At 41.7% G+C, this 22,765-nt stretch overlaps 1 protein-coding gene across 8 annotated transcripts in view; it reads right to left on the bottom strand.

Moving 5' to 3' along the window:
• BCAS3 (BCAS3 microtubule associated cell migration factor) overlaps window positions 1–22,765 on the bottom strand; it is a 296,812-nt gene that overhangs the window by 193,821 nt on the left and 80,226 nt on the right. For 7 of the 8 annotated variants that reach the window (XM_054287013.1, XM_054287006.1, XM_054287010.1 and 4 more), the window contains exons 16-17: window positions 9,355–9,505; window positions 1,986–2,030 (exon numbers count right to left, since the gene is read on the bottom strand). In XM_054287013.1, coding sequence (XP_054142988.1) covers window positions 1,986–2,030; window positions 9,355–9,505 — 196 coding nt within the window. The remainder of the gene's footprint in view (window positions 1–1,985; window positions 2,031–9,354; window positions 9,506–22,765) is intronic. The other variant, XM_054287007.1, reaches the window with a different exon arrangement.

Here is a 22,765-nt window from a genome sequence, read left to right on the forward strand (position 1 = left end):
TCTGCAGAGATTGGAAATTGCTTTGATTTTATATTCCCAACAAATATATGAGACTCATAAAAACAAAAGCACTTATTCCACACTAAACCCACTGAAATGGAAACATCCATGACTGCTGATGGAAAAAGTTTTATCTTAACTCCATAAGCAACAAGAAAAGTATCAGGAGAAAAATACTGCATGAAATTTGCATTTACACATAAAGTTACAAAAAAAAATCTGTCTCAAAGTCTAGAAATTTTAATTCATTTATCATTGTGCCTAAAACATGAAAACAAAGATGTTTCCAGTTGTCAGATCATGAATAAAGCAAGAAATAGCACGAAAAGCAATGGTAGGATCCTTTATTCACCAGGCACTTAGCTGTCAAATCAACATCCATTTTGTTTACAGAATTTTAGGTCTCATTGAGACCTTAATGGAAACAACATGATTTCTTCCCCCACCCAAAGTGTGTTTTTTATCCTAATTTCTCTGTAGAGGAGGAAGGACCATATTTTTGAGCTAGCACTGGCATTAAACAAACCACAAAAAGAGTCTTGTGGAAGACAGGCAACAATTTTGGAGCCTATTTCATATATTCCCCTCTTTAATCTCAGCCTTTTAATCTTACTTCAATCTAAAACCATCTCTGGTTGACGTCTCCTGCTTCGTGCAGGGGTGACCCACACAGCCTTTGCTCAGAATCCACCGCCAAAACTCTTCTGCCAGAGCCTCTGCACTTCTTACATCACCAGCAGGCAAAATCCTTTGGTGCACCATGAACTGCATTTAGAAATGGTTCTGAGGGAGGTACTTGAGGAGTTAGAAATTCTCAACGAATAAGGAATTCCTTTTTTGGTTTTTTCCTTTCCTTTCCTTTCCTTTCCTTTCCTTTCCTTTCCTTTCCTTTCCTTTCCTTTCCTTTCCTTCCCTTCCCTTCCCTTCCCTTCCCTTCCCTTCCCTTCCCTTCCCTTCCCTTTTCCTTCCCTTTTCCTTCCCTTTCCTTGTCCTACAAAGCTCTTAACAAGTTCTTTTCCTGAAGAGAATATTCTGATAAAGACATTGAGGGTGATGCTCATGTACATGAGCCATGTACAAATATTCTAACAGATACTGGTGGGCATAGTTAATGGATATCCTTAGCTAAATTAAAAACAAAGAGAAAATCCCAAACCCACAGAAAAACCCCCAAACCCAAGCCTCAGAAAACTTGCTGGAAGTTTTAAAGTTTCTCAGGTCTTCCTACTTCTTCCATTCTTATCATCCAAAATTTCCAGCATCTAAGGCCAATCCTGTTATAAAGTGGTGACTGAGGTGATGCAGCACTGCCCAAATATTGAACCAAACCCCAACATCAAAAATCTTGTTAAAACTTAAATGAAACCCCTTTTATTTCAAATATCCCAATTTTAACAGAACTGTTTCCCATGTTGGAACGAGATGGTTTTGAAGATCCCTTTCACCCCAGACAGTTCCGTGATTTTTTTTCTCCAGAGTAATCAGCTTTTCTTTTTTTCCAGTACCCATTTTACTGCTTCACCTCTCACTGCAGTACTTTACTGCCTACTCACTACTAATCTGGCTTATTTTTCAGAGGTCATCATCGATGTTTTCTGTCTGTAAGCAACTTAGTGCTACCATAATAAAGGAAGCAATATAGAAAAAAAAGAGAGAGGCTTGTTTGGAAAGACATTGCAATCATTTCTGCCCACTTAGAAATAATTTATTTTTTCAACTTCCCTGCTACTTAAAAATTAAATGCACTCTCAAAGGTAAAAAGAAGGGAGAAAAAAAAGTGAATTCAATTCCTTGCAATGCTCGATGGTGAACAGCATCCATAGTTTAAAAGTGAAATTATGTGCGTGGAAACCTATGGATCAGCCATGCAGGTAAACAAATGAAACCAAAAATTAATCCAAAATGAAAAAGTCTAAGCACAGAGTTATTTTCAGCAAGGACAGCAAATGGAATATAGGCATGCTGGGTTTGAAGTGGGAACTCACCAAGGAGCTTTTATGGAAAAACATCCTGCTCCAAACAGGTAAGGTCTTCACGGAAAGGGGAAAAATGCACAGAAATTAGATGAGAACTCAATTCCCAACAAGTACACTGTATATCATGCTATTAAAATTTCTGCAGAGAGTGAACAGATCATTGTTAGAGCCTTGCTGTGGCCTGGAGGAGCTGCCAGGGGAGCAGCAGAGCCCAGGGCTGGGAGGGCTCCGTGTGCTGGGACACGCGGGGACATTGCTGTAAGCTGGGCTCAGAGTTAGGGCTGGGCTCAGAGCTGGGCTCAGAGTCAGGGCTGGGCTCAGAGTTAGGGCTGGGCTCAGAGTCAGGGCTGGGCTCAGAGTTAGGGCTGGGCTCAGAGCTGGGCTCAGAATTAGGGCTGGGCTCAGAGCTGGGCTCAGAATTAGGGCTGGGCTCAGAGCTGGGCTCAGAGTCAGAGCTGGGCTCAGAGTTAGGGCTGGGCTCAGAGCTGGGCTCAGTCAGAGCTGGGCTCAGAGTCAGGGCTGGGCTCAGAGTCAGGGCTGGGCTCAGAGTCAGAGCTGGGCTCAGAGTCAGGGCTGGGCTCAGAGTCAGGGCTGGGCTCAGAGTCAGAGCTGGGCTCAGAGTCAGGGCTGGGCTCAGAGCTGGGCTCAGAGTTAGGGCTGGGCTCAGAGTCAGGGCTGGGCTCAGAGTCAGGGCTGGGCTCAGAGTCAGAGCTGGGCTCAGAGTCAGGGCTGGGCTCAGAGTCAGGGCTGGGCTCAGAGTCAGGGCTGGGCTCAGAGTCAGAGCTGGGCTCAGAGTCAGGGCTGGGCTCAGAGTCAGGGCTGGGCTCAGAGTCAGAGCTGGGCTCAGAGTCAGGGCTGGGCTCAGAGTCAGGGCTGGGCTCAGAGTCAGAGCTGGGCTCAGAGTCAGGGCTGGGCTCAGGCACAGCTCAGGGCCCCTCCAATCTGCTGCCAAAGCTGGGCTGCAGCAGGTCCTGCAGTCAGAACTGACAGGAAAAGGGAATGAGCACCCAAATCAGTCATGGGGGGTTTGCCATGGAGCACTGAGGGGCAGAGTGGGGCAGTTCTACAGAGTTACTGAGAGGAGGTCAAATAAAAGCAACAGGTGCAATCAGAACCTTTCAGGGACAATCACTGAGCCTTTTGCTAGGACAGAAACCCCCCATGGAATTCAACTTTTCTCCCCCCTTAAAAGCTTGCACAGATGCAGGAAAGAGAGCCCTAACTTACTTCACATGTATTTGATGCTCAGTCACCAGATCTACAGCTGAGTGCTTTTGGCCACCCAACAATTTACACCATGATTTGATTTCATGTTTTGTTCAAGTATTTTGCACAGTGGAGAGTTTTTAACCCAACATTAATCTGAGGGAATTTTCAATGGGTATCTCCCTTTAAAAAGCCATTGCCATAGTTACATTTGCATAAATTCCGAAAAGGAGGCAAATTTAGAGCCACTCACAGGCTCAAGGCTTTTTCTGAGTCTCATTTGGGATGTAACATCATCCACAAAATCACTAAATAATTGATTTTGTAAATGCCAATGGTTCTGTTTTCTTTTCATACTCTGACTCAGCAGTAAGTTCTGGGTAGTTGAAACAGGTGAAATATTTCCAGGCAATGAATTACCAGAAAAGGTCCAGCACTGAAGGATGTGTAAAGCACTCAGCCATAGACCAACACAATTAAAAGGATACCAGCCTGATAAAAAAGAATTCAGTGAACTAAATCTGACATGAGCACAACATCAATGAATGAAGGGATCCTCTCAAAAAACATTCAGGTGAAGGTACAAACCTTAGACAAATATTCCTCAACATGCAAAGATGCAAACATCCAATAAAGAACAGAATATTACAGAAAAAAACTCCTATTTTTAATTAGTACTATAGGCCAAAAAACCAATTTTTTGAGCTCTATATAAGGGACTGGCCTTTAACTTTCTGTATTTAATAAATTGGTTAATATTTCTGGGGACAGAGCTCCTTTGATAGAACCATCCACCCTTGTAGACCTAATGTATCATCTTTGAACAGTGGTAAAACCCAATTAAATTGTCTGAACTGAATGATCTCCCATAAAGTCAGCACATCCAGTCCCCGAGTCAAAGGCCAGTCTAGAAGATGAGTCCAGCACTATTGCACTGCTTAAATATTTAATTGAAAGCTAAATCTCCTGCATAACCCAAAGCCAATGTGATTTAAAACCTAGAATGTATCGAGTGTAAATTTGAAGAGTTACTGGAGAGGGGTTGGGTCTGCCTGGGAGCTTAAAATTTAATTTCTAAATAATGATCAGGAATGTTTTGGACACTATTTCTTTTTCTTCTTCTCTGCCTCAGTTGCTCTGTCTTCAAACCAAGGCAAAGAACCCTTAGCTGAGCCCATTAAACATTTCAGAAGATAACACCAGCTTTTTCTTCTTCCACTACTCCTATATTGACATGATTGTACAAATTAACAATTTCTCTTTATTTTAATTACAAATTGGCCCAGGTGGGCTTCAACTGAAGGTTTTGTTCAGTTAGTTTTGGATAGAAAATTTTGTATGATGAAGAAAATGTAATTACACTTCCAAAGACTACAGCAGAGTCTTATTAAAATGCTTTATGTGTAAGAAAACCAAGTTAGCACTTCCTTTCTGCTCAAAAGCCCTGATTTCTTTAAAGACAACCATTTTCTCCCTATGATATTTATATAAGCAATTATTTTCCCCTATTTCCCTCCCATAATGTGGATGGAATGCTAATTGAGAGTGAGGGAGAATTCACAAATTACAGGATAACCCAACCTTGAAGAGACAGCACCAGATGGCAGCGCTCGGTGACAGCAAGAGAGCAGAGCCAAGGCAAGAACTCACCCAGGTCCCCTTTCCCAGAGCCAGGAGAAATTCCAAAGGAAATCATGCAATGAGGATGATTTACCATTCAAAGTTCTCACAGAATTTTCCCAGTTTCTTACCTGGTTCTGAGCTTTAGCAAATTGAAAACCGAAATACTTTGATTTTGTGTGGTTATGTTTAATAAATCTATTTAAGCTTTTAATAAGCTGTGCAATACCCATTTATTCTAGCCCTCCTCATGCCAAATTGAGAATCCTTCAGTGCAAATAATTGTATTTTGTATCAATTACAAATCATTACTGCAGTTGCTTTGTTACTAAAATATACTATAAAAACTAATAATTATATAAAATATGTCTGAGGAATGTGCCAGAAAGAGAATGTCTGGCTTCAGACAATTTTGCTGAATTCTTTAACTTTACTTTTTTTTCCCTCTACTTTTTCAGTTATTTTTTCCTAATTAATTGTACCATAATGTGGTGATTTTGCACCACTTATTTTCGTTTGCCGCAGTAGCTGACTCTGGGATAAATGAAGCTGCCTGAGACAAAATAAACCCAAGATACATCAGTGACTTTCTGTGCACAGAAAATTTAAATGATAAAATTGCCTCAGACATTTTAGCTACTTCCCCCTTCCTCACTGAGGGTGGAATGAGAGATGGGGTGAAGAAGGGATAGAGTTTCATGTTTAAAAATACACGATCTAAATCTCCTGGCTGGAAAAAAAGCAAGGTTTATCCTTTTTTCCTGCAAGGCACACTGGATTTCTGTGTTTTGACCAGACTCAGCTAATGCAGGTTCCATCCTGCTGCTTACCCCAGCAAGGATGAAGTGGGGAGTGAAGTTTGATACAAATATAATGACCCTGTCCCTTGAGGAGTTAAAACAAATGCTGCTGTCACAGGAGCCAACTTTGGGGCAATTATTGTATCTTTTCTTTCCCTCCTTCCCATTACAGCTCATCCGTGTCCCCACTGGAAACCAACTACAACTCATCCCACAAACCCAGGGAACTCTTATGGAGCCACTGTGGGGCACAAAGCTGAATTCTAGAATGTTCTGATTCACTGCCCTTTACGGACAATGAGATGGATCATACAGCTCTCCCCCTTTCCAGTCTATAAGCTCTTTGTAAAAGAGCAATGAATTAACCCATTCACCAGCCCTGACAACGAATTCAGCATTACTATCAAAACTTGGAGAGGGAAACTGAGGCATGAATATAGAAAAACTTATTAAACCCAGCTCTTGTGCTGTCCTGCATCCCCCCTAATCTTTAAAACATCAGAAGCTTCCTTGCTCATTAGTGTTAGAGCCCCTCTGGGAAAGGCTGAATGTGCTGACAGCACAAAGTACAGGAAAGCCAGTCAATGGGATGACAAAATGTAGGGACAAAAATGAAGTGCTTGATGAAGGTGCAGAAATTACAGTGGGAGACTTGGAAAGGCAAAGGAAGAAGCAGAGGGCAGGGAAGGAGGGATGGAAGGCAGAGGGGATGCTCCAGGACACTCCATGCTGACAATGGAACTTGCATTCAGAGCAGCGACGGATCAGAACATGTTCCAAAATCTACATGTTTGCAGGGGGAAAAAAAAGCATCTGTGATGAACAGCACGGTCATGACACAATTCCAGACTCAGTCTTTCATTCCCATAGGGCTACAGGGAACACTTTTAAAAAATTTACTGCCATTCCACCTGTCAAGCAACATGACATGCGTTGCAGCTCTGCTCCAGACACATGATATTAACAGCACTGATCAGTCCTTTCAGTACCTGGAAAATATTTTGCCGTCTTGGATACTGGCAGAACAAACCCCAGCTCGATTTTTTTTGGTTAATAAAATCTACAAGACTTCATGAAGATTTTATATTAAAGCAGCTGATGTTAAGAGAAATAAAAGGGACAAATGCAGCCCTCTCATTATACGGTATTTGAGCCTTGCTGTAACAGATTAAATTTTTAATTCTTTCATAGTCAGAAGCACGGGAGAAGAGGAATCTTTGACTGGAGGAGCCCAGCTCCTTTTCTGATGGCTGCACACTGGAGGTTCAGCAGCTGCTCCCAAGGAAGAGCCTTGTTTCCTCGGAGCAGCGCTTAGAGGTGCTGACCATGGAGGTGTAAATACATCTGTCTTTTGCCATTTGCAGTAATACATGCCTCCTCCACTTCTCCCAGCGAGGCAGATGGTCCCTGTCCTGTCGAAATCTTACACTGCACAGACTTCCAGTGCTATGTGTTTGCAGAAATATGAGGGCAGATGTTAAATATGTTAAACACACGCTTTGCCCCCTGGAGGTTTAAGTTAAGGCTGCTGTCTCAATTTGGTCATTTTAGGCATGCCAGGCTTCTTGGATCCTAGGCATTCCTCTTAAATCCCTGCTTTATAAATAACAGCTTTTCATGTTAATTTTGTGTACTTTCATCAAATATTTTGGATGCAGAACAAATGAAGGAAGCTCTCGGCTTACCGTTACAAGGCTACGTGGGCTGTGCTGAAAATTATGATCCTCATTCATGAAAACTCTATTTACACAGCAGGGTATTTCCCATGACTGTTGTTTCCCCCCCTTACATAAGCCTCATTGAGCATTTTAAATTTAATTAGTTTTAAAAATTACATAAAACGGAACAGAGACAGTTTGTGACTAGTATAATTTACCATAAAACTACAAATATGAACACTCCAAATATGTTTTAGATGTTTAAGGATAAAACATTAAATAAAATACTGCAGACTTATTACAATTGCAATAATTTTAGAAAGGTTCCTTGGTATAACACAACATTAAGGAAACCTTTGTAAAGAATTTCACATTAAATATGACTGTAAATCAAGAGCTTTTTCCCAAATCCTACTTCTCACTGCTCCTATTACCTACCTCCCCTGGCAGGCCCTCAGGTGAATTTTTAATTTTTTTCTCTGCTGTGTCTCACCTAATTCTAAGTGTCTATTCTAGTTCTGAGAGCCCACATTTATATTTCTGCCCTTCACTGGCCATATTCTTCAAGTCAGGTTTTTGGTATTTCCCCTCTGTGAGGAACTGTGACCTCCTGCCCTGTGACAACCTCCCTCTGATCCCACCTCCCTTCCTGTCCTCATCCAGCATCGCACCTGGATATTCTTCCAAAATTCACCTGAGCAGCAGCAAAATCTTTTTCACTGAACTTAAACTGAGCAGAAAATTAAAAAGGCAAAAATAAGCAACTGAAATGCGTCTGTGGAGGAAGCTAAACCTCAACATGACCCTCAAACGGTTTCTTCGCTGTTTCTTGAGTTCCATTTGCAATTATCTGTGAAGCTGAGGAATTCCTCCCCGTGCTTGGGGCAGCTGTGTGTCTGTGGCTCACGTTGGGCTCAGCGAGCGCCGTGAAATTCCCGTTTCACGGCAGGGCCAGCAGGGATTGCTGGGCAGACAGGCAGGGATGCACACGTGCACAGCCCCTGACTGCCAGCACTCACACCCCGAGCACCCAGCTATGGGGGATTTCACAGCATGCCCTGAACTCCAGCACAAAGGTGGGAATTACACAGGGAGAGAGGGAACGGCCGTGAGCTCTCGCCTGGAAAATAATTCCTGGTTCATGAAATGCAAGGGAAAATTCACCTCACGAGCAGGGTTTGGGCAAGCACTGAAGCAAGGGAGGCAGTGCCTGTGTTTGCCAAAATGCAGGAAAAGGTTAGGAAGCTGTAGGACTCGCAGTTGTTTTGTCTAACCACATGCCATGCTCAGATCTACTTTCCTTAAAAATATAAAAGCCCTCTGAAAACTAACGGATCAATCAGATTTTTAACTGGAAAATATTCAGGAATTCAAACAACCAGAAAATGAGAGAGGAAAAATAAAATCATCACCCTGTAGCTTTAATTACAATAAAAGAATATTTAAAGTTTAGCAAGACAAAAATGTCAGCTGTTGGACAGTATTAATTAATTTAAAATTGCTATGGTTTACGAAGCTCATAAAATTTTATAATACATATATTTAGAGAAGCTTTTCCCAAGAAATACTTTTAAGTGTTTTATCATGGCACATGGGAAATGCCAAAGTGCAGCTGACTCCGGAGTGGAAATCCACCCAGTCCAGAACGGTGCAACAGAGGAAAAACAAGGTCAAGAAAACAGTGGGATTAAGTTTTGCCTTTCTGCTGAACCTGGCTTACTGTCTTTCTAGTTCTGATGGTCGAAAATCGTTTCTGCTTGAAAAGGTTGGAAATCAAAATAAACAAACTTGGGAAAAAAAGTAAAGCCATATTTTATTCTGATTGAATACAGCTCTGCTTATGTTTCATTCCAATTCCTGGTGTGAAAATGTCTTCTGACCCACCCAAATGAATATTCCTGAATTTACAGAGGTTTGTTTTCAGGTTGTATTTATTTATCTGACGTTTTCAGTCTCCTCTTCCTCCCACCCCTCTTCTGCTGCTATTAAATTACATACACTGAAATTAAAATATGGAATAAAACTAATTCTCACTAATGACACAAATGATTTCCCCATGAATCCCAAAGGCTGAGGAAGGTTTGTGCCACTTACCCTGTGCGTTTGGTGATGGTCCCTAATGTCATTGGCTGCTTGATCTGAGCCAGAGGCAACACCACAGTCAGGCTTGGGAGAGGCAGGAGCCGAGGATTGCCAGGGTTGTTGTTTGTGAAGTTATTGTAAGTGTCTTGGCTGTTCAATTTACCTTCATGGGACAGAGATGCAATGAAACACATTATTGGAATTTTTTCTCCATTTATCATTTCTACGTCTGCCTGAAGTAAGAGAAAAAAGATTTTTAAAAATCCAAAAAAAAACCCACAAACAAGCTGCTGTTGTAATAAAAGAAAAAAAATCTAAAAAAATAATCTTCATTTCAGATAAAGAATAAATTACAATGGAAGAAGCAATTACTAATTTTAGATATGAGGATAAGGAAAGATTCCTTTCCAAGCAAGGGAAATTTTTCCTCCTGCTGCTGCTGCTGCTTGCCTGGCAGTTTTGTTCACCGAAAAGTTTTCGAGTTCGATTTGAAGGACAAGCTCTGGATTCCAATTCTCTATTTAAAAAAGAAGGAGTAGCTGGAAGGGAATTATTTTCCTAAAGTACCACATACAGTGTTGGTAATTGGAAGTCCTGAAAAGGTCGCTTTTGTTGTCTCGACGGATAAAGACATACAGAATAATCATCTGCAGAACTGAGGCTGCAGGGAAATATCAAGTAACTATGTCAAATAAAGCCACGCCAAACTAGATGTAAAAATCAAAAAAGTATCAAAAAAGTAACAAATTTCATATTCATTCAAAAAAGACGAAAATGAAACACAGGTACTGAAAAAAAGGAAAAGGAAAACACAACGAAAAAAGCCCTCAACAACCCTAAATTTAGCTGATTTCAAAGAGGTCTGTGCTGGATGGACGCCCAGTTTGGATACGCTTTCTTACTCGCTGTATCACTCTGTAGTCACAACCTTTCATTCTTCAGTTGGAAAAGGAAACTAGCTCCAAATTTCATGGACAGTAAAGAAAGAAATGTGAAGAAACCAAAGAAAGAAGTTAAACAAAAAAAGGGGCCAGTCTGTTTATAGCAGAATCAAAAGTACTTTAAATAGACAAGCAACCATGAATTAAAAGGTTTAGATCATTAACTTGTTTTTCTGTGCTCCTATAATGCTGTGAAACGCTGGCTTTGTTCTTAATCAAAAGGGAACCATATTGGGAATTAGGTTCCTAAACAACCGATGCATTCTACACAGATATTATACAAATCCCAGGCCAAATCCATACAATCTGCCTCAAGAGCAGCCACCTTTTTTCAAGGAAGAAAAACAGCACAGCAAAGGGTTTCTCACAGGAAGCTGCCTGAAAAGCTTTAATGGTACTTCAGATGGATTGAAAATAGGAAAAGGAAGGCGGAAAAATCTTAATGAATGTCTCATCATCCTAAAGACACTCAATGCTTCCTTCACCCTTCTTTTAATACTATATAACTGTAAGCTTGGGGGTTTTATATGGGTTTTTCTGCAAAGCCCCCAGACCTCAGCATCTCAGAGAAGCACAACAACAGAAATGATGAAATTACAAAGTGTATTTTGTGATAAGTATCTGGCCTGAGCATCCATCAATACGTTTTAAGAGAAATAGAAAGGCTTTAATGAAGAACAAGCCTATTGAAGTTGCCAGGGAGCAGATTTCATTAATAGCAATTTTCCTGCACCAACTTGGAATACAAAGAAAAAGGAAAAGGAAAAAAAAACTCAGCTCAGTTTTAAATCAGACTGAGATGCAATTAATTTTTTTTAGATCAGCTTAATAATGCATTTTTGGTTTTTTCAGAAAGGCATATGAATAGTTTTGTGCTTTATTGTCTAATTAGTCATTGTTCCTGCAGCCAAGGCCTCTCTGGAAGTGTTTCCCTCTCCCATATTCCCCTGGATCCACATGGGCACAGCAAACACCAAAGGTACCAACTGAGGGAGCTCCAAATGTCTGTAAATTGTTTTCTATTACTTGTTCAGAATCTAATGATTAACTCTGAACTGCTGACCCACAGGCTGGGCTGGAACAGCCCCTCTCCCCTCTCAAGGCACATTTCATGTCTCAGTGCCCTCTGCTCCCAGCTTCATGTGGTTTTCCATGTGCAAAGCCTTCAGCTGATTCCATGGATTATTTGCATGCAGAGAAATGAGGAATTTACAGACATTCCTACACAAGGATGAGCTGCTTTGCTTCCACACAAGCTGAGGACTCCCAGAGCAGTTAAGGATACTTAGAAAACTGCAGGATTATCTAACCCATTCAGATGTTTTTATTAATTGTAGGAACAACATCTTACAAATTCTTGAATCTATAGACTCGTACATAAGGAAACATAATAAACCCTCCAAAACAGTATTAAATAAAAAAAAAAAATGAAAATGTGTAAAAGATATTCTGAAAGGGACTAAAATATGAGATGATTCTTCTTCGAGAAAGAAACCAAAAAACATCAGGAGGTCAAGCATTTAATTTGTAACTATGTATTTGGAAGTATAGCTAAATCTGATGTATACAAACCTCAATGAAAAATTAACTAAACCAGACCTCAGAACGCACAGCACTTCACAGCACAAACACGATAAAAAAATTCTGCTGTGACAAATGGAAAAGCTGTAAATACCAAACATATGTCACAATAACCATTGCCTGCCAACCTGCATTTTCTGCTGCAACAGTCAGTTGTTTCACTGCAAAAATTGTAATTAAAAGTGATAGTAGTCAAAAATTAAAAGTTGGAATGCTACAAAGAGGAGAGAAATTATTTTTGACAGGAAAGTTGTTCTTGTAAATCTGACTACAATAGTATTAAGATGGTGGGGATGATTAAGGTTAAAGAAAACCCCCTAATTTTCTGGTGTGCTGCTGTACCCATCCAGGAATCCTAAAAATTACCCTTTCATTTCTCCAACCCTTCCAAGGAGGAAGCTCCTGCAGCAAACAGGAGTTGTGTGTGCACAGGGCAGTCAGATCAGGCCAAAAGAGCACAAAGAATGCAGCCAAGCATCAACATTATTCCTACAGCTCCAGCCGTTGTTGATTCACTGTCAAAGGACAAGCAACAAACAAGCCAAAGTTTAGGTCTGGTAGAAATATGCAGGATTTTTCATCCAGCAGAATGCTGAACTCAAGTTACCTCCCAACATGTGGACAGTGCATTTAACTGTAAATGGCTGGAGACTGACACACACAGATCTCACCCTACAGACTAGCCCAGGAATGCGTTTATTGCCATCAATCATCACCACCACAATTCCAGGGCAAAGGTGTCCTCTCAAGGATCATTTCCAGTGGAGCATCCCAGGGAAGGAGGCACTTTCCCCTGGTAATCACCCTGAGCCCTCAGGACCCCGTGCAAGGCATGGGGTCAAGGATTTGTCTTTCCTTGGGCTGCCATAGAGAAGATTTTCATATTGGAGCTGTGCATGGGATACATTAGAGCCAGTCTAGGCTGGTAAATCTCTTACTAATTTTAGCAAGGGACTTCCAAAAAGCTGAGGATGCCATGGCTCTGGAGTCTGACAAGCTTATTTGCAAATGCAGCCTTACCTTGGGCAAACATTGCCTACTGAGACACAGAAAACCCAATCCTTTGGGTTTGGACCTGTTTGCTGAGAGTCTGCAAAAACACCACCATCTCACCCCCCAAACCTGAGCCACTCTTTTCCAGACATTTTATTCCACTGACACTCAAAGGAGAAATGGATTAAGCTGAGGATAAAAGTGAAGAAAGCAAACAACAATGGGCTTTGTTGTCAGAGGGAGGGAGCCGAGCCGAATTCCCACAGCGGCCATCACTGACAGACTCACTTCCAGCGAGGAAAAGAGGGAGGCCTGCAAGTGCCGGACAAAAGAAATCCCAGCAGACAAAGGAAAAACAAATTAAAAGCACCATTATAAAATACAGATGCTATAAGGAAAATAAACTTCACAAGATTTAGGGGGTTTTGACAAAGCTGGACATCTGTGGAAAAGCCATCAGGAGCAGCTCTCCCAGGTATGGCTGGACAGGCTCGGGGTGCCACAGCATCGCTGCCCTCCTCACCCCCTGGGCAGAGACACCCTCAGCTCTCCACAAACCTCAAATGTTAGAGCTGTAAGTTACTCTGTATGAGATCAAAACGTTTCATCAAATCACACTTTTTGAAGTTTTCAATCTGTATTTTTGGATAAGAAATGAAAGCTACATCAAGGGGAAAACATTCAAGACTTGCAAGCTTCTAACACTGTTCAAAAAGCAATCAAACAACAACTGAAAGCAATTTATACAGTTATGTGTCCTTTTCTGATCAACTAAGAGCCTTGATGAATTCAGGCCAGATTTCAAATTGGTCAGTGTTTGAGCAGAGCACTCGAGGGCACTGCTGTCAGAGATCATCTCTGAGGACAGAGGAGGAGAAACACCCTGATTTTTGGCACTACTAATGACACAATCAGACATCCAAATGCAGCTTGGCAGGGACATTCCCCAGCCCCAAGGATTGCACTCAGCAGCAACACAGTGTGGCAAAAAGGCTTTATAGGATCCCGAAGAATGATGTGGAGGAAGCCCTTGCTCCTCTGCTCTTCAGTCCATGCATAGCACCACATTAATGCAACCAAATCACTTCTTATCTGATTTCAAATGAGTTTGAATCTATCAGTGCCACAGATCCTATTTGTGCATAGAAATGAACTCCTAAATCACAGCCAAGCTTAAAACCAAAACTATACCCTCATACCTAAGGGATGCAAACACCAACTTATCAACAAACTGAAATTAAATCCTTTTAGCTGTTAAATTTCAGCATGTGTATGACATGTCTCCAAGTGCTGCAGGATTTTCTTTGGTGTAAACTGTCAGTGAGCAAAGCAAAGAGGACTTGGCCCAGACAATTTTTTTTTTTCTGGTAGGAAAGTAATGATCAGAAGGATTTTAGCTTCTCTGTACACTTTATTTGAAAAACTAAAGTGGTATCAAGCACCTCTCAGCCTTATAATAAAATGCTTCTATGTTGATTTTTTCCATTTTTCTTCCATTACTCCAATACAAAAAGGTTAGTAATGCAGTGTCATTAAAATTCAAACCCTACTTGATTAGCTTTTATATCTTCCAGTATTTAACAGACTCCATTTCAAAGGGTACCACGAAGTCTACTGACATTAACACTACATATAAACATCTATAATTTGGTAAATAAAAATGCAGTAACTCCAGGCTATGCAATCATCTGGAGGCCAAGTTACAGGAAAATTAACCATGTTTGGCCATTATTTCTGTTTAGTGTAACACTGAGGATTCCTCAGCTAAACATTCCCTAATTGTATAATGCAAGGGAAATAAAATCCTCTCTAACTGGTAGGCAAAAAACGGCAGGAAAACCAGAAGTGTCATGGATGTGGTGGTTTATTTTGCTTTGCTTTTTATTCAATACAAAAAGTTTCCCGGATGAGAATGGAAAGCTTCCCAGCTTCAGTTCCAAGACTTTCACCCTCGTTTCTGACCTTTCCTCAGACATGTTCCAGTATAATCTGTAATCTACTGCAGTCGGAAGAGGAAACAGCAGCGCCCTGGTGAGAAACGCTGCCTTGTGACCCGAGCGGAGAAGGCAGCGGAAGCAATGCTGGCTCACGGAGCCCTTGGAAGAGCCTGACAGACAAACCCAGCAACGGGAAACACACCCAGCACCACGAGCCCTAATTACTGCCAAAGTGGGCTCTTGCTTTCATGTTTTGTTTTATTCAGTCCAACATGTGTTATCTTTCTTTGTAGAATACTAGACATTTTCCTAGAAAAAGTCAGGAAACGGATTATTTTCGTTAACGATCGCCTCTCAATTAAAGTTACATTGCCATTTCCTTGAATTGTGTCCTATCAAATTTAAACTCATTTCACACCCTAACCCTCAATATTTCCAGTACAATTAGACCCATTAAAGAAGGAATATTATGTCTTAGCTCCTGTACACATATCAAGTAGCTACTCAGAGCTAAACCTATCACTAACTTGCTTCCACTGGAATGGATGGGAGAAAATAACGCAGCCGATTGTTATTGTAACATTTAAATCCGTTTGATATGGAACCTTTGGAAACACAGCTGCACTAAATCTCACGGTCACCCTAAGAGAGCAGAGCTTGCTCTCTGCTTGCATCCAGGCAAGGCATGTGATGGTGACAGCCCCAAAGTCAGAGTGCTCAGCAGAGACACACAAGCGCCAGCCCAAGTGTCTCGGTCACTGCTGGGACAGAGTCCCCTGCCCTCTCACCCCAGCTCCTTGAACTTCAGCAGCATCCACTCAAAATCTGAACATGGCCTCATAACAGTCCCTTCCTCCCTCTGGAGTTTTTCTACTATCTTCAGTTTCAGGAACTTTGTCCCTCAGTTATGAAGTGCCCCACTCACTGATACTCAATAATCTCCTCTTGTGCTCAGCAGAGAAGGAACTTCCATGACCCCTTTGCTGCCTCTACCTGAACAAAGATGGATTTCCTTAGAGAACAACCCCTCCACCATCACACACACAAATCTGGCATAATAATCATCTTTCAGGACTTATTTAACTAAAAATACTGTTTGTGCAAGGCTCAGGTCCATGTATGGGCAAAACTCGAAATAAACCCAACCAAACTGGTTTGCCAGCTGTTGGCTCCAGGCTCTGTGCAGGCAGCGGCGGCAACGCTTCAGCTGGGCTGTTCCAGATGGTGTTACCAGCCAGAACAGCCAATCTGGCCACCCTCTGCTGGGTCCTCTCCAGCAAAGGCCAGGGCCAAGCCCATCCTCTCTGAAACAGATCTTGCACCTTCAGCTCTCCACTGATGGGAACAGTGCAGGATTAGTTTCTTACAAGTACTACAGGTATGGCAGCACGGTGTGCTGCAAACAAGCCCAAAGGAGCAGTGCCATCCTCCCCAGCACGTGGCTGTAAGGCAGCTCTGGGCCACAGGCTGTGGCTACCACAGCTCTGGGCTGGGGTTTGCAAACTCTTGGGAGGACAGGACTGTGTGAGCTCAGACTAACAGTGCACTAATGAGGTTATCGTGCAGGCAGCCTCCGGGCGCTGGGGAGAGGCTCTGTTGCTCCGATTTCTTGCACATGGGAATTTTGCTAACACTGTCTGCTGGTGAATGATGAAGCGCTTGAGAAAACAAGAATGCACTATTGCTGCCCCTCGTTGTGTCCATCCATCATAATTCACATCAGCACAGACTTCAATTCAAAGCCTTCTTTCAGAACGACTCCAAGATGCTTCAGCATTGTAAACTTTGGAAAGTTTTGGTGTCTCAGACTTCTCTTCCAAATGATACAGAATAAAATTATCTTTATGAGCTTAATGTATTTTGTACTGAGACAGCACAGTCAGAAAAATTCATCTGCTGGTCATAGAAACTGCAGAATGAACTGGGCTGGGAATTTCTGAAGGACATCTCTGTGTGCAAATGTGTTCAGTGAGAAGATAGGGAAAGTTTAATGGCAGCTCCTTACCCAAAGGGCTGAGCTAACTACAATTTATTTTGATGATAAACTACATGTTAATACATCTGACTTTTTTTATCCTCACCTTTCCATCTCTGCCTTATTTTCCCTCCGGTTGCAACCATAAGAACAAATATTTTCGCATCTGAATTCAATCCTGGTTGAATGCACAAGATTTATCCCAAGTTATTCAGGGAAAAAAAAAGTGCCTTGAGAACCACCGCATTTGAGAACTTGATAATAATATCCATGGGTAATTACAATAAATGGCTTGTCTGAAACACCCATAGGATAGGAACTGAAGCAATCTGTCCCTCCTGCACCCACCACACACCCTTGGCAGCTCTGCTCTTTTACCCATGACCGTTGAGGATGTTTTCTGGCTCCGTGACAGCATCGTGACTCAGGTCATGAGAAGTGTCAAAGATGCATTTCCTTGAGATGGGAAAAAGCAACTGATTTTAACAGCCCACAAGGGCTAAGCGAAAAAGAATAAGCTCAATCAGCATATTTAAGGGTAAAGATAAACCTTTTAAAAGATAGAAGTATATTTTATTTCTAATCTTAATGCTTACGTTTCTTTCCATAAAGTGTTTACATTTTTCAGGCTACCAAAGATGCACAGTTGATTAAATGCCTTACTTAAGAATAATAAACTGGAAAAAAAAAAGAGGGCAGCAAGGGCAACACCCATTTACTGCATAATCCATCACCAATCATACAGACAGAAAGTCTGATTCAGGCTGCAGACACCAGGGAGCAGCCCTGGATTCCCAGAATACCCACGGCCAGGGGAAGTGGAAGGTGTTTGGGCTTGAACTCAGCATGTCCATCAGATAAAATGATTGTTCCCACCAGCTCTTGCCCCATTCCTTCCCCTCGTTGGTTACTTACACGGAGCTTCACATGCTTTCACCTTCCCTCATGCCAAGCCTCCCTTGTCATGCAACACCCTCCATACTTAAACCTCCTCCTTCAGCTGATACAGTCTCTTGAAAAACTCTAGATTCTACTTTCTCACCTTCTGATCCAACATATTACAGGCTTGTATCAGGTGAGCAAAGCTACTTTCTGTCATTTCACTGATGGCAGCTCCCTTGAACCACTTACATTCCTTGACCCACCAACAAATGTCTGGACTGCAGTGTCTCCCCTGTGCTAGCCCACTCTTCTCCTGACCTAATTCCAGCCTTTCCCCTTTGTGCTTTGGCCATGAACCATGCAGAGAATCTTTCCTGCGTCACTCCTTCAGTGACCAACTCTTTTCAGCTGCTCTGTAACTCCAAATCTCAATCCTAGTGATGGCTTTTATGCTGATCACACTCATTTCAGCTGTACACAAGTGTACTGAGGCACTGAGAAAATGTAAAGTTGAGCATGTTCCTTCTCATAGATCATTCATATCATTATTTATCAATTTCCAGTTGGCAACTGCAAAACTCGATCAAAGCACTGCATCAGCTGCAGGATGTCTTTGTTACTTGCAGTGTACAAAAAGGAAATGCACTAGCCTGTTTTTTATGTACCTGGTTAGCTGGGGAGATTTGCAGATGGAAAAACATGAGTTTACTGTAAACTAAGAGGGAGTAATCAAAGGAACAATTGAAATAACCATAGAATTACAAACTGTCATTCAGTAAGTCCTTTTCAGATAAACACTTAAAATTCCAGTTACCACTTTGTGGACTCCCTCAGTACCTGACTCTGACACATCAGCACTTGACCCTCTCAAAATTTCCTTCCATTTGATGCTACCAAGACTGAAATCATCCATCTTGACAGGCAAACTTCAGTGGGACGCTCACATCTGTGGTAATCCCACTCCTCTCTGCCTTCCCCTTTCCCTTCACCTCATGATCCATCTCTGCCATCACAGTCTCCTGTGTGCTGCCGATTATTTCCCCTCTGTCTGTCTGCCCACAACCTTACTGAAACAGTTTGCTCTGACCACTGCTACAGCATCTGCTGTGCTAAATCACTCATAGATTTTTACACTCCCTCTCTCCAGAGCTGCAATTCCCTTCTGATGTCCGTCTCCTTCAATTTTCAATCTATCCGGAATATTTGAAACTTCTCTTTCAAATATCAACACAAACATGCCCCAGTCTTCGATCTGCGCTGTTTACAAAAACCTGCTTCAGAAACACTTGATGTTCAGACACGAACTTCCCTTGTGACAGAATTTATCAGTCTACTTCCCTACTTATCTGAAGGGAATGGATCTTTTCCTTCCACTTCAGGAACTATCCAAAATACACCACCCACTTCTTTCACTCCACTGATTTTCTACCGATTATCAAAAAAAAAAAAAAAAGGGAGGAGGGGGAAAAAGGCAGCTAAACCACAGCAAACACAGCTTCCTAAAATCCAGTTAGCTGCTGGCCAATTCCCAAATTGGTGATTCCAGCTCTTCCCACCTCTTCTCCCAGCCCTACATATGGGACCTTCCATCACCACCACCGGGACTGCTTAAGAAAGAAAGAATCACCATAGAGTCACACAATGGTGTCTAAAAGTCACTAGCAGAAAATTCCCACCACGTAAATTAATTTTGGGCTTTTTCTCAACTGCCTTAAAACCGTGAAGAGAAACTTCAGGTGAAGGTGTGAAGAGAAACGCTCGATGCTTCAGGCAGCACAGCGAATGTGGTGGGTTTCTATTTGCATATAAATAAATATTTACGATGCCTATGCAAACAGCTCAGAGCCTGTATTAGTGAAAAAGAGAGGGGTTTATTCTCATCGCCACCATTTGTCCGCGTTACGGCGGCTCCACGCCGGGTCCCCCCTCAGGGCCGGCCCCGCCTGAGGCGCCATGGCCGGGGAGAGGGCGCCCCCTGCAGGCCCTGGCCGTGAGGCGGGAGCGCTGAGGGAGCCGGCGCGGCCGGGCCGAAATCCGCGCTAAGAAACGGAGCTGCAAAAGGAATTATTTCAAATTGCTTGAAATGACGCTTAAATTAAAAAAGAGCCGAGTGTGACGCTGTGGAGAAACACGACAATTATACAAATAGGAATGTTAAAAGTACGACAAAACAATGCGGGCCGATGCTGCAGCTCGCTCTGCTGTTTTCACGCAAACTGCTACAAAGAAAAATTAAACTTAATAGAGAGTTTTTCAAGAACCGTTGTCAGCTCGTGTTCTCAGCGTTTCGTGAAGGAACTGCCCTCCAGTGCTTTAAGTTATTATACAGTTAATTTTCTTTGAAACTATTTTTGTCTGCCTCTCTCTAAATAGGTGGTTTCTTAAGTGAGTGTTACTTAAAGGAAACCAATCTGTTTTTCAGGAAGGGCTGATGATGTCAGTCCTTTCAACTCTGCTTTCCCATAAGAATTCTTCTAGTAAAAGGAGTTTCACTCTGGGAAATAGTGAAAAGTAACGTGAAAATATGTAAAGCATCTCAGGCTGCATGTTTATCAAACTTCCAGCTTTATGCTTGGATTTTAATCATGTTGTGATTGTGACAAATTAAGGAAAAGCAAGAGAAAACCTTTTGATTTTTAAACCTAGAAAGGATTTTGCAATGAAAAACGTGCCATACTAAAATATTTATAAAGAGATAAATACAAGCCTGAATACACTGTATAGAGAACAACATGGTTTTTTAGTAATTCTAAATTTATATACTCCCTCTCAGTGTCAGTATTAAATCTGAAACAGAACCACAGCGTACTATGAACAGTTTTTTGGCAAATAAATAAATACTTCAATCCCCAATGAAATGCAAGGCAAATTCAGAGAGTATCATATTATTATGGAATATTTTTAGTAGGTGTGGATGTGTAGCTGTAGATCCAACGTTAACTTACTGGATTATTATTTGTTCTGGTGCTGGAAATTCCTGCAGCCAACAGCAGAGAAAACCGAATGAGCAGAGCTTCAGACTTTATTTCACTTACTGGTGGTGCAAGAACAAATAACATTCTGTAAGTTTTAATTTGCAGGATTAAAATAATTGGAGTTACGTGTAGTTTTCAACCGTTCAAGTAAAGCATTGCATTTTTACAGCTAAATTCTCCTTGCTATTCATACGTGTCCTGAAGAGAACACGGAGAAGTTTGCAACACCAAGGGCATGCCCTGCTTTAACAACTCATCCCTTAATCCTCACAGCCTACCTGAGAGACAGGTAAGGACCCTAAACCCGATTTTATACAAATGAAATGGTCACATAAGGCCACATTTTACCCTAATGTTCACCCCAACAACCAACTGATGTTGTAATAGTCTTATAATAGTAAAAGCCCATAAAAGGCTCCCGACATAACTCAGATATTCCTGACAACACACTCTGGCAATCCAAGGGAATGACAAAAATACAACCTCACTGCATTAACAGACAGAACAGCCCAAACAAAATCTCTGTCAGCTGTAAAAGGTGCAAAGGAAATATCTCTTTATCATCCTCTATTTAACAGTTTACTTCATTCTGCTGGAAAGAACAAAGCCAAACAATGATTCATTTGGAAATGAAATCATCCCTACCCCCAGCAAAGGCTGACATTGTGTGGGTAAACAGTCCTAGGGTGCTCCAACACAATGTAAATAGATTGCCTTGCTACTATATACACAAACAGTTGCAAACAGTTTCATTTTGAGACTTGGAGGAAAAAAACAAGTGAGAAAAATACAACGGAGCCCGAGCTCTGAAAATACTTACAAGAACAAAAGCTAATCACAAGCTACTATCAATAAGTTATGATTGCTAAGCAAAAGGGAAGATAAGACAGATATCAGCATAAAGATTGAAAGCAGTTTTTTAATGTAGGGTTTACTGAAAATTGGAAAAGATGTAAGAGGAAAATCGTGATGACGTGAATCCACAAAGAAAAATCCTCCAGTTTGCCACAATCTCCTCTGAATCAGTCACTTAATCAACACCTTGTCCCAGAGCAGTGCTGCTCTCCAGGACATGGTCTCCGGTTTTATTTCCATTCTAATCATCTGCACTTCGAGGGGTGATTAAGGAACATAACAGTTATTCTTCTTGAAGAAAGCTGCAAAATTAAAGTCATTCCACACGCGGGGAACACAGAGATTATTGCTGTTGTCACACAGCAGAGAGCTGACAGACAAAATCAGCTGAATAAAATTCACCAAGGGTTGCAGAGCTTAGAAGTAAAGCAAAGAATGAAACCCAGAACTGCTCTTTTCTGTTTCGAGTACTCGTTTACACTTCTGTCACCAGACTGCCGGGACTCCTCCAAACAACAATAATTTAACATTATAATATGGTAAGGAGCTGTTACAATCTGAGTAAACACATCTTAGCTCACAAATTAAAATAATCATCAGTCTCTGCCTAATCCTGCTGCCACACACACACACACAATCCCTCTGCAGAAAGTTGCTCTGAACTTCAGGGGTCCTTTACAAGTTGATGATAAATGGCTTTTTATAAAAAGCTTAGAATAGGGTTCAATATCCTGCCTGCCTTCAGCCAGGGGAACTGAAAGATTACTGAAATGAAAAAGCAGCAATAAAATTACTGAAAATATTACAGTATTTTGCCAAATGGACTCTTTCAAACACAACTATTTTTTTTCCTTGATTTTTTTTAAGGCATCTGTGCTAACTCCTCTACAAATCCCCACAAATTTCTCATGGAAAACATTGGTATGAAGCTTTGCAAGTTCCCAACACACAATCATAGCACGTGCCCAACTTCTGCCCTGCAAAAGTGACGAGCACAATCTGAGTGAAGTCCTCCAGGAATCAAAAGCACCTTCCTGCCTTAATTCTCAGCACCCATGTGCAGACTTCCAGTGGAGCTGTTTGTTTAAACAGATCTCATTTTCAAGCACTGATGGCTGCACAGAGATCTTGAAAGAAATCTGATTTATTATTTTTCAAGACAGACATCTGCAAACTGGAGCCCCAGAACTCTTGAACACTCCCCTGAAAGCTGCTGCCTTTCTCTGTGACTCCTGTCTCCCACCTCCACCACTGAGCATCCTGAAACTGCTGATTCTTCTCTTT

Source organism: Melozone crissalis, unplaced genomic scaffold (genome assembly GCF_028551555.1).
Source record: "Melozone crissalis strain CALT ecotype California unplaced genomic scaffold, PUWL_Pcris_2 ptg000057l_1, whole genome shotgun sequence".
NCBI lineage: Eukaryota > Metazoa > Chordata > Aves > Passeriformes > Passerellidae > Melozone > Melozone crissalis.